The following is a 12,296-nucleotide window of genomic DNA, read 5'->3' on the forward strand; positions in this document are numbered from 1 at the left end:
GACGGAATATGTTCGCTTTTATTGCCGGTATCCTGGTGCCTGCAGCTAAAATTATTTAGATGAAAAACACCTGCCAGCAGCCGCGGTGAACCCCAGGCTGCCCAGCCTACAGGCTGCTGATGAAGAGATTTCTGCTGTCAGCGCACCGCTGGTATGTGGGGGTCTGAGCGCCTCCGACAGAAATAGATAATCTGGATGAACTGACTGCAATTATTAAGTTTTCAGGTGGACTTTCTCACTTAAAAACATATTAAAACTACTTTATTCCCACTGATCACAGCAAATATAGCTGCAAGATTTAAATTATTTAGATGAAAAACACCTGCCAGCAGCCGCGGTGAACGAAAGGATTTCTCCTGTCGGCGCACCGCTGGTATGTGGGGGTCTGAGCGCCTCCGACAGAAATAGATAATCTGGATGAACTGACTGCAATTATTAAGTTTTCAGGTGGACTTTCTCACTTACTTTATTCCCACTGATCACAGCAAATATAGCTGCAAGATTTAGATTATTTAGATGAAAAAACACCTGCCAGCCACCGCGATGAAGAGGAGGAGACGCGCCGGGGATGCTGTTGAATTAAGTTTTCAGGGAGAAAAATACAGCGGGAGCAAAACTGAGTATGATTGTGCTTTATTCATGTATTTATTACAAAGTATTAATCAAACCCATCAAAGTCATCATCCTCTGTTTCTGAATAAAACAGCTGCGCTAAATCAGACATGCCAGTTTCCCCTTCTTCGCTGTCAGTCACTTTCCGTGCAGCGCAGCTCCTCAGAAATAATGCCTGCTTTTGCGAAAGCTTGAACAACAGAGCCAGCAGACACTTTAGTCCAAGCATCTACAATCCATCCGCAAACTGTGGCGTAATCTGCCCGGCGCTGCCTTCTTATCCTGAAACTGTGGTCTCCGTCGGTCATCCATCGCTCCCACGCCGCTCGCAGCCTTACTTCGAACGGCTGCTTCACACCGATGTCGAGCGGTTGAAGCTCCTTTGTCAGACCCCCGGGATAACGGCGAGCACAGCGTTCATTTGATTCACCTTTTTTTCACATCGGCTGTGAGATGGGCACGCAGCGATGGTGATGCGTGGAAAAAACCACCTAGTCTTCTCACATACACCTGCCTCAGCCACGCATCTATCCAGCCTTTTCCATTTGCGTTAATATCATATGTCATCAGAGCGCTGTCTGTCTCGCTGGCAGCTCCCAGATCAGCTTCTCTGATTGGTTGATGCGGCGCGTCCAGCAGCAAAACTTCAATTTTTCCATCTCGAGCAGCAGAAGCGCGGCGCTTCAGATGCTTAAACGCTCCCGACGTGCTGCACCAAAATGCGCTGCGGGACCTTTTGCTGCGTCTATACGCTCGTCAACCATTGACTTTGCATGTAAACTCGCTGCTTCTGCTGCACCTGCTGGGTCCGGTTCACACCGATGTCGAGCAGCGTTAATTTGTTTCCCCATGTTTTTCACATCAGCTGTGAGATGGGCACGCATGGAGTTACATATTAACAGCGATGGTGAGGGGTGGAAAAAAAACACCTGGTCTCCTTACATTCAGCCACTCTTTCATCATCTCCTCAATGAGGTGGTCTCAAAAGTCGCAGTTACAACACACATAAGGCGCACCGCACCATAGGGCGCACCGCACATTTTGAGGGAAAAAAAAGACGTTTAAGTGCGCCTTATAGTCGTGAAAATACGGTATATCCAGTTTGACACTTAACTGGGCTGCAGCATACATACTCTGCTCTCTAAATCATCTTTTCTCTGGCGGTTGAGCAACCGTGGCACTTCAAACTAGCCCACAGTGTTGCCACACTAAAGATTCAGTAATTGGGAAAACCTGTTTACCTGGGGGTGATTTATCACAGCGTGTAAGAACAGAGTTATTTTTGCAGTATGTCTGGTTCTGGTTCAGAAAGAACCAACGGTACTTTTCTCCTTATAAAGGCTGTTCCTCACAGAGGAAACACATGTATGGGGTGCGTGCCCAGATGTCTTGTATAAAACAGGATTATTTAGGTTTATTGAGACTAAGAACTTGAAGTCCATGAGGTCCCTGAGCATAACCTGAGCTATGACCGGAATCTGGAGAATTTTAATTAGATCCAGGATATTTTCTTTTTTTTTCTTTCTTTTTTTTAGCCAACACGGTGAACCTGTCATCAGACTGTTGGCCCTTTGTTATTACATTTCCCTGAAGCAGGCTGGAAAATATGCAAAGAAGAGGGAATGTAACAGATATAAAAGTGAATTCAGGGAAATGTTCTGTTAATAATACATCAAAAGGAAGAGATGTCAGCAACTTTAATAACTGTTTAATTAAGAACACTAACAATTATATAAAGCTGTCAGCCAGAGTAAAAAAAAATCTTAAACACAAGTTTTTAAAGTAGAGCGATCCTCTTGTCATAAATAAAGTTTATCAGAGAAAATTAGGTGTTCATAATTCGATGGCAGCATCTTGAATTATACTGGTTTTATGTAACTTATCTGGAGGAGACACAAGAAGAATGCAAATCAGCAATCTTCACTTAATTCATCCCATCCTGCCATTCCTGCAGGCTCCTAGCTGTCTTTGATAATTCATAGAAAATCCTACAAAGCTTCAAAATTCCCTCCCTGTTCCTGGTACTGCTGGCTACTCCTCAAGATGAAGTTGAACGACTGAGGCCAGGAGAGACAAGAAGCAGTACAACTAAAAAAACTAAGAAACAGCAAGGTAGTTCAGCTGTCTGAATCCACCATCATGCACTGTCCTAAAGGAATGATTCAGGTAGCAGCAGTGAAAAAAAAAATGTGGGGAAAAAAAATGGAATAAAGAAATTTAAATGAAAACATGCAAAGCTAAATATGCAGTGGAAAACTACTGCAGCACAGCTGTAAAACATGGCGGTGGTAGCACCCTACTGCAGGGAAGAGCTTCTCCTGTAGGCCCACCTAGACTGGTCAGTTTAAAGGGAAGAAGGATGGAGCAAACTCAGGGTAATTCTAGAGGAAATCCTGTTAGACACTGCAACGGACCTGAAACAATGACTTTTCACATGTTTATTTGTGTAAAAACGTAAGGCTTATATATCAATACCCAACTATGTATGCACTGTGCTGTTCTTGGACATAAATAGACAATATTTTGAACTTTTAAATAACAAAAGGTAAAAAGAAAAGGTTTCTTCTACCATCTGAGTGAAAACAATTTGTCAGTTAACTGGATTTTTGATGTTTTGTTTAAAGTCATAGGGAAGTCATATTTAAATGTCAAATCATTCTGGCTTAAACATGTATAAAAATGTACTCTTTATCAGATGATATTGTCCCAAATTGTAGAAAAATTCTAGTAAAAAAAAAAAAATCCTGTCTTAAAATCTGTGTTTTTTTTTTTTTCTTTTCGTTATCTTCTGCAGGCGGGTTAGTTATACGTCAGCTTGTACACCTAAATTGGCCAATCATATATCAACGGTCATTAGTCAATAAAATTTTTTCGGTCATAGCATCTTGATTCATATGTCGCAGCTAATATACGCAACAGTTGAAATAAGAATAATTTTTTTTACCATTGGGTTCCATCCCAGTTTTCATGGGGATGGACGTCTGTGTCTTCAGCAGGTGTAGAGCTAACAGAACTGGCAGCGTTGCGAGGCAAGGGCATAAACACGTACGGCTGGAAGCCTTCTACACCAAACCAAGCTTCTGCCGCCCTGGTGTCCTCTTCCACAACAACTTTGTCCCCACTTTTCTCCTCCAGATAAAAAATGTATGACTGAGGAGACTCATCCACGACCTCCGACACTAAACTCTCTTCCTCTTGCATGTTTCCGCTGTCGACAGTGTCGTTGCTAAGTGCTACTTGAATTTTATTTCCCATTGGGAACCTACTGACACTGAGTTGCTAACTGGTTAGCAAGATCCTTCCGAGACAGTGGGCACACCAAACTTGCTTGTGAACCTTCCGCCACAACAATCCCGCCCCCTTGATAAACGACCAATTGCATTCACTTTATTATGAAAGTCGTGCACCACTCGGGAGAATTCAGAAATCTAACGGTTGGAACAGCTGTTCCCTACGACTTTAATGACTAAACATTATTAATTAATTCCTTTCACCCATATCATAGCAGCTAAAATGCAGTCAAGCTTGGCAATAAGTCACACTAAACTATCACTACCAATCCTGATGCTTAAAATGAAATATCTGCAGATCCTGATACTTTTCTGATATTAGAGCCATTTCTTTGTTGTCGTCAAAATTATTTTAGATCTTTAACAGTATGTTATAAAACTCTTTTGTACAAAAAATGTATTATATGGGGACAACAGTAGTGCCCTGCAACAGAAGAGTTGTCGGTTCAAGCCGTGGCTTCAGCTTTCAGTGTCATTGTGTCTTTGGGCAAGACATTTCACCATCATTGCCTACTGATGGTAACCTGACTCCGCCAGATGGATTTGCTCCGCATTTACATCTGGATACCTTCCGTTGAAGTAATTTTGGGAAGGGGCGAAAATACTGGTTAGCTGATTGGCCTATGTTGGTGATAGACGGGCCAAATAAACCAATCAGATCAACGAAGCATATGACTTACTAACAGAGCGACGACGAAAACACAACCACAAGCCAGGCTACTCTTGCAGGTAAAGGCTCGTTAGCTCAGCAAAGCCTCCAGAGCAGTGTTTTGCTCTTCTTTCAGTGAAGAAATACTCTGTAATTCCGATAAAACTTGCTCGATAGCCACGCTAATGCTAGTTTTATCGGCTGAAGCCGCCATGTTCTTTAGACTGAACTGTCGCGCTTCTCATTGTGTCACACCTCAACCCGCCTCAAAGCCAACGCTGATTGGACGTTCGTTTGGTGAACGGCTCCAAATTTTCTTTAACGGAAAGTAGCCAGACTGATCTGCGAGTGAAACCTTGCAAGCTCGCGAGATCAGGATGGTCTCACGAGGCTATACTGATGGTAGGCAATGATGGTGAAAATAATCGCAACTTACATTTTTGGAAAAACTGTTAGATAAAAAGTCCAAATATAAAAAATGAACGAGAGATTAATATCACATCAGAAGACTCTTATAGAGGAGTATACATACGCTGAAGTTTTTGTCATCTGCAGTGACCTTTAGACCCTGTTGCAGTTCTATAAATATGTAAAACAAACAAAATCAAGCGAACCAAAAGCCCCAACTGTTTCTGGCACTTTATTGAGTCAAATTAACGGACAAGGTCTTTCATAGTAAATCATTTAAAGAGGTAGAGAAGTGAGGCCATGTGAGATTACTGAGGAACTCTCCCTACCCACTGCACGTGCTCTGCAGCCAGTAACTGCTATCTAACGAGGCGATGACATGGCTCAGTCACAGGCTGCAATCTATGATACGTTTAATGTTTAGTCTTAAAAGGTTTGATTCTGTAAATCAGCACAAGTCACACGGCCCTATCAGATGGTGAAGCTGCAACTCTAAATGCATGTGAATGAAAGAACACAGAAGGCACCTCTAAGCCTGATGAGATTTGTCTGATATAAAGGAAGTAAATTTGTTTTATGATTTTAAAAACTCAATTTAACACAAAAGCTGCTCCAAAGCCTGTATATCTGCACAATCCTTCCTATGATACCTCCCAAAGCAAACAATGTCAACTAATGAGTAGTGAGAGCACATTTCCCACTGACCTACCAGCTGACAAGCTGATATTATAAACCTCAACCCTATGGCTATAAACAAAAAAAAAAAAAAACTGTTCATAGAGGTTCCACAAAACAAGACAGAGAGCTCTGTGTTAGTCATATTAAAATTAATCATTTTTTAACGTTCAAACTCTCAGCCATGTGTCGACAGTCAGTTGTATGAAGATCTCAACATTCAGATTGTTTTAATAAACAGTACAGTGAAAAAGTATACACACCTCTTAAAGATTTTGTCCATTTACAGCCAGGAACTTCAATGTTTTCCTTTTGGGTTTTCTGTGTAAGTGTGTGGGTAGAGGTGGGGAAAAAATTATTTTTCACTTTTTGTTTTACAAATAAAAATCTGAAACATGTGGCTTGGATTTGTACCCCCCCCCCCCCCCAAAACCATCCATCAGAGCAGTTTCCCTGTCAGGACTGAATAAACATGCTCCACAGCATGTTTCTCATGGAGATTGTGCGTTCAGCATGATGTGTATAGATGCAGCATTTAAAAAGTACAACAAAGGGTGCTTTATTTTGGTTTTTTTTCTCTCTACCGTGTCCCCTGTCCCCTATGGCTTGTGGTAAACAGCAAGTTGTTTGTTGTTTTTTTAAGCAAATCCTTCTTCATTATAGTCTTAACTCCAGATTTGAGGAGTGCAAGACCAAGCTGTAGAGCTTCTCCAGAGAGACAAAGTGCCTCCTGGCTGCTTTTCATTCCCTTTGCCCAGCCTGTCAGCTTCCATGAACCACCATGTTTTGGCAGCTTATCAGTAGAGGTGAACAGAGCCTCTTAGATGCTCGAAGCTGCAGATATGGTTTCCAAATCTAGTCTGTTTTTAAATTCTCAGAACTCTGCTATGCTTCGTGGTTTCTGCGACATTGTTTGTTTATTAATGTTCGGCAACAATCCTCTGAATACTCAGATTTATACACAGCTCACTGTGCGGTCACACCAAACCTTTGGAACCCCTTTTTCTTTGCCTGAGTCCTGTTTCTGGAGCACAAACCAATATTAGACCCGGGAACAGACTGGCAAGCTTAGGACTGCTGGTCCTGTTATGATTTATCTGAACTGGGGAGCAATTGCATAGCAGGCCACCATACTGAAAGCAGGAATAGGTGAAATGATATAAGAGCAGGAAGGAGACTGATTCAACAACAAAAATAGTATAGAAATTTCTCTAAAGGGTGTGTTGGGTAGTGAAGGGGTTAAGGCTCATAACTAGAGTTAGACCTCAAAGTAGCAACAGACAATCCAGAAAACAGACTTTCTTCTGTTTGTTTTTTCTTCCTCTTCATAATAAGCACAGTAATAGAGTGGCACTGCTCCAGAACAAACCATATAGTTATCTGAGTGGGGCGAAGTCCTCCCACCAGAGACTGCCCCCACCCCCCTTCCAAAGATCACTGCATGGAATCAATTATTAAATGTATAGATTTGTTCTCAGGTAATTAAATGCATTATTAAATGCAATCGGCCACACAAAATCAGATCTGATCAAAAACCATTTCTGTTTCTGGTGTGAGTTTGCTCATACCAATGCCTTGACTGGTCCCTTAGATTACAACCAGACGGACTATTTCCACATCAGCTGCATTCCAAATAGGGATGAGAATCGCAAACCGGCTCCTGTTCAGAACCGGTTCCGTTTTTTACGCAAGTCATGCACACGGCATTCAGCAAGCCAGTACGACATGACCAGGCGTAAGTCTAGAAAAGCAAAACAAAAAAAATGGCGTCCCAAGAGGCAAACCGATTGAAAGTTTGGCTTCATTTTAATAGGGTGACCAAACATCCTCTTTTTCCCAGACATGTCCTACTCTTCAAACCTAAAAAAAAATGTGCGGGGGGAATTTCAAAATCGTCCGGGATTTTGGTCGACTAGAGTGCAGCAGGGAGCCGGGGCGGGACGGAGCGACCGAACCTGACCCGGTAACGGTAGCCTGGACAACAGCGGCCCCGTGCTTCCCCTCGCCCAGCCCCCCTCCTCCGGCTGAGGACCGGCGGCTCATGGCTCTCTGCTGAAGTCCTGTCCAGTCAGCAGCCCAGCAGTCAACAAAAAAAAAGACATTTTAAGGAAGAGAAAGATGGCAACAAGGCGCTTTGCAATCATTGCAAAGTGGCAATTACACCCGCAGGACGAAATACATCCAACATGCAGAAACACCTGCGCACACAACATGGCATACATCTTAACGAATGCCATCTTTTGATGCTTCCGGACAGAAGCTAAAGTTACGACCAGCATGGAAGGAAACTCTGGCGGTAAGTAGCTAGTTTTATAACACTGGCTGTGCTTAATGTGGTTCCTAATAAATCATATGCCATTTCTGGATATAAACCTACTTCCTACCTCTCTTTGGGGATATTAAGGGAGTGTGCCTGTCTCGTTAATCCAGCTATTCATTGCTAGCATTAGAACTACTGGCGGCTGGAATTATTACATGATTCTAGCTATTGCAATGGATGTCGCTAAACATGCTGCGAAGTTGCTTCGCAGTTCAGGGAGCGAGAGAGAAAGGTGACGCTCGTTTATTATTCATGGGGAGATGAGTTTAATTCCTGAAATAGTACAGTAATGCTTTTTCATTGAACGGATGCCTTCTCCATTAGATTTAGATCACTGTGACGAGAATCGATAAGAGAACTGATAAGGAATCGAATAGTTTCACAGAATCGATAAGGGAATCGGAATCATAAAAATCAATTCCCAACCCTAATTCCAAATGTAACTGGACAATCTGGATTAAGGCATATTTAGGGTACCGTCATATATCCACTGCATGCTAGAAGTCTCTGACAGAGGTTTTGGGCACTTACTTCATATTTATCCCTTATTTTTAGCCAATGATAGCATCATATATAAAAAAAGACCTGGAGAAATTTAAGAAAATTTGTATTTGACTTGCCATTAAATGATTGCTGTATATTCCTAAGGATGTTTTCTATCATGTCATAAATTCTGTTTATCGCTTGAACCTAGCTAACATTAGCTTAGCATTATCTCAATGTCAGAACTGTTGGATTGTGTTTTATAACTCTATATACACTCGCCGGCCACTTTATTAGGTACCCCATGCTAGTGACGGGTTGGACCCCCTTTTGCCTTCAGAACTGCCTCAATTCTTGGTGGCATAGATTCAACAAGGTGCTGGAAGCATTCCTCAGGGAGTTTGGTCCATATTGACATGATGGCATCACACAGTTGCCGCAGATTTGTCGGCTGCACATCCATGATGCGAATCTCCCGTTCCACCACATCCCAAAGATGCTCTATTGGATTGAGATCTGGTGACTGTGGAGGCCATTTGAGTACAGTGAACTCATTGTCATGTTCAAGAAACCAGTCTGAGATGATTCCAGCTTTATGACATGGCGCATTATCCTGCTGAAAGTAGCCATCAGAAGTTGGGTACATTGTGGTCATAAAGGGATGGACATGGTCAGCAACAATACTCAGGTAGGCTGTGGCGTTGCAACGATGCCCAATTGGTACCAAGGGGCCCAAAGAGTGCCAAGAAAATATTCCCCACGCCATGACACCACCACCACCAGCCTGAACCGTTGATACAAGGCAGGATGGATCCATGCTTTCATGTTGTAGACGCCAAATTCTGACCCTACCATCCGAATGTCGCAGCAGAAATCGAGACTCATCAGACCAGGCAACGTTTTTCCAATCTTCTATTGTCCAATTTCCATGAGCTTGTGCAAATTGTAGCCTCAGTTTCCTGTTCTTAGCTGAAAGGAGTGGCCATCTGCCTCAAAGTTTGACGTACTGTGCGTTCAGAGATGCTCTTCTGCCCACCTTGGTTGTAACGGGTGGTTATTTGAGTCACTGTTGCCCTTCTATCAGCTCCAACCAGTCTGGACCTTCTCCTCTGACCTCTGGCATCAACAAGGCATTTCCGCCCACAGAACTGACGCTCACTGGATGTTTTTTCTTTTTCGGACCATTCTCTGTAAACCCTAGAGATGGTTGTGCGTGAAAATCCCAGTAGATCAGCAGTTTCTGAAATACTCAGACCAGCCCTTCTGGCACCAACAATCATGCCACGTTCAAAGTCACTCAAATCACCTTTCTTCCTCATACTGATGCTCGGTTTGAACTGCAGGAGATTGTCTTGACCATGTCTACATGCCTAAATGCACTGAGTTGCCGCCATGTGATTGGCTGCTTAGAAATTAAGTGTTAACGAGCAGGTGGACTGGTGTACCTAATAAAGTGGCCGGTAAGTGTATATATATATATATATATATATATATATATATATATATATATATATATATATATATATATATATATATATATATATATATATATATATATATATATATATATATATATATATATATATATATATATATAATCAAGTAAAAAAGAACCAGGGCTCATTTATATTCAAGTTAAATGTTGAAAAAGATTTTTTTAAAAGCATCTAACCACCATCCAGTTGGGAATTCCAGCTTTGATTTGACATATGGGGGCACTTTGTATCTGTAGGAAGGTACTGTTTTGATTTAGTGGCCTAAATGCAAATGTATGCCAGACTTTTAAAGCTTGAGGTAAAGTGCACAAACAACCTAGAGTAACTAGTCCTCAATAGAGTGGTCCTGACACGCTTTGCTTCATGTCCTCCCCTTCTTTCTCTTCCCAAATCATATCCATGTCTGCTACAAATACCACTAATAGTAGCAAAGACATAAAAAAAAACTTGATGGTGCTTCTTTTACCGTCACTTTATAATTATATGATACTTTGTTTGTCACATAAAAGGTGAAGGTGTGTGTTTTTTTTTACCTTTGTTATGAGCAGAGGCTCCCGATGCTCGAGCCCTCCTCTGAGCGTAAACCCCCACGGTGCACCACCCGACAGAAACACATGCACCGTCCTCCAGCTCTCCCCCTCCCTCATCCTATGATGCAGATCTCCAGATTTCGGCACCACATGCCAAAACCTCTCGGCTTCTGGATAGTGAGTGGCTCCCTCAGCATCCATTACACTGTTTACAAAAGTAAAGAACCGAGAACATCAAAACAAGTCAGAATCAGATAAACAGTTCTCCTACAAATGCTACAACTAGTTTAAAAAGGTTTGTTTTCCAACCCACTTTCTAGTGTTTGTTTATGGTGTGCTCTTTCAGCTTTAGTGCTGCGTTGATTAAAACCAGCTATAAAATTTCAAGAGTTAAACTTAACAATCCCAATTTCAATTATAAATACAAAAAAATTTACAAACTTTTATGTTGTATGTGACATGTTTTTTGTGTTTTTTTTAATATTCTGATGATTAACTTCATCTTCTCTTCTATTATTGCCCAATTTTGATTTATTTTTTTTGGTATTGCCAACACCATAAATGAATAAAAGCTAGGTTATAATTCAAGTATGTTTTTTGTATAAAAAACAGAAGTTTTGAAATTATACTAAAATCATGTTATTACGTACTAGTACTCCATCATTCCTTTATAAATCCACCTTCCAGTTAAATGACACCGTTAGAGCGCATTAAAATATACATAAGGAACAATTAAACATCTGACAAATACACACTATGAGTTGGTAATGATTGCTTCCATAACGTAACCTTAAACCTCTTTCAGTGACGGATAATGGAGAATGATGTAATGATTGCGGTAAACAATGGGTTTTATGTTAAACCGGCTGTTAAAAAACAACAGCAAAGAAATTAGAAAGTTTGTTTCTAAGAACATTTATTGATCTAATAAATACATTCAGAGGATTATCGCTTTAACTCTATTCAATTCAGTTTATTTATATAGCGCCAATTCACAACACATATCATCTCAATGCACTTTACAGTTCACCAGATCGTACTGGTGCAATGGACTGACGGCTGAAGAAGATAATGATTACATTTTAGGGTCCCTTTAGGGTCCTTGTTATGAAAATAACAAGAGTTTAGGGATGCACGATATAATCGGCCCCCTATCGGTATCGGCCTTAAAACTGAATATCGGACATCGGCCACCGCACCGATATGTAACCCGATATTTGATCAGCTTCTGAGTTTCTAAAGTCTAAAAAAAAAAAAAAAAAAAGTACTACTTCTTCTTCTTCCTCAAAAACTTCTTTTTTACAGATTTAAAAACTTCTAAAGACGAGGGAAAAAATATTGATACATTCAAATATCACAATATCTTCATATGCTGATATATTGCCATTTAAAAACACCATATCAATCTCTTTTACTAATGAAATATTGCTATATGTCATCGTTATGCTACGAAATCCCCCGAAACTTCACGAAATTTTGCCCTATTTTTATATGCTGATATATTGACGCGGTATCGATCTATTTTACTAACAAAATCTCACAAGAATTTGCAAAATATCACGAGATTTTGAAAGTAAAATAGATCGATACCGCTTTTTTAAAAATCAATTTGATATCAGCATATGAAAATATATTTGAGTATATTATTTTTCAAAGTGTCAGAAATGGATAACAAAACTGCTATTTTCAATGACTACTTATTTTTGTCCAGCTTTAACATCAGTATCGATATCGGTTATCGGCTACATGAGTTTTAAAATTATCGGCATATCGGATATCGGCAAAAATCCCAATATCGTGCATCCCTACAAGAGTTTATATACTAGTTTTAAA

General features: G+C 40.8%; 1 protein-coding gene across 3 annotated transcripts in view; it reads right to left on the minus strand.

Annotated features, from left to right (window-relative positions):
• Positions 1-12,296, minus strand: part of shroom2a (shroom family member 2a) — a 63,985-nt gene that overhangs the window by 48,618 nt on the left and 3,071 nt on the right. For all 3 annotated transcript variants that reach the window (XM_038275807.1, XM_038275808.1, XM_038275809.1), the window contains exon 2: positions 10,467-10,668. In XM_038275807.1, the coding sequence (XP_038131735.1) occupies positions 10,467-10,664 (198 nt within the window). In that variant the 5' untranslated portion in view covers positions 10,665-10,668. The remainder of the gene's footprint in view (positions 1-10,466; positions 10,669-12,296) is intronic.

This window comes from Cyprinodon tularosa, unplaced genomic scaffold (assembly GCF_016077235.1).
Source record: "Cyprinodon tularosa strain WSP-4 unplaced genomic scaffold, ASM1607723v1 ctg98, whole genome shotgun sequence".
In the NCBI taxonomy this organism is placed as follows: Eukaryota; Metazoa; Chordata; class Actinopteri; order Cyprinodontiformes; family Cyprinodontidae; genus Cyprinodon; species Cyprinodon tularosa.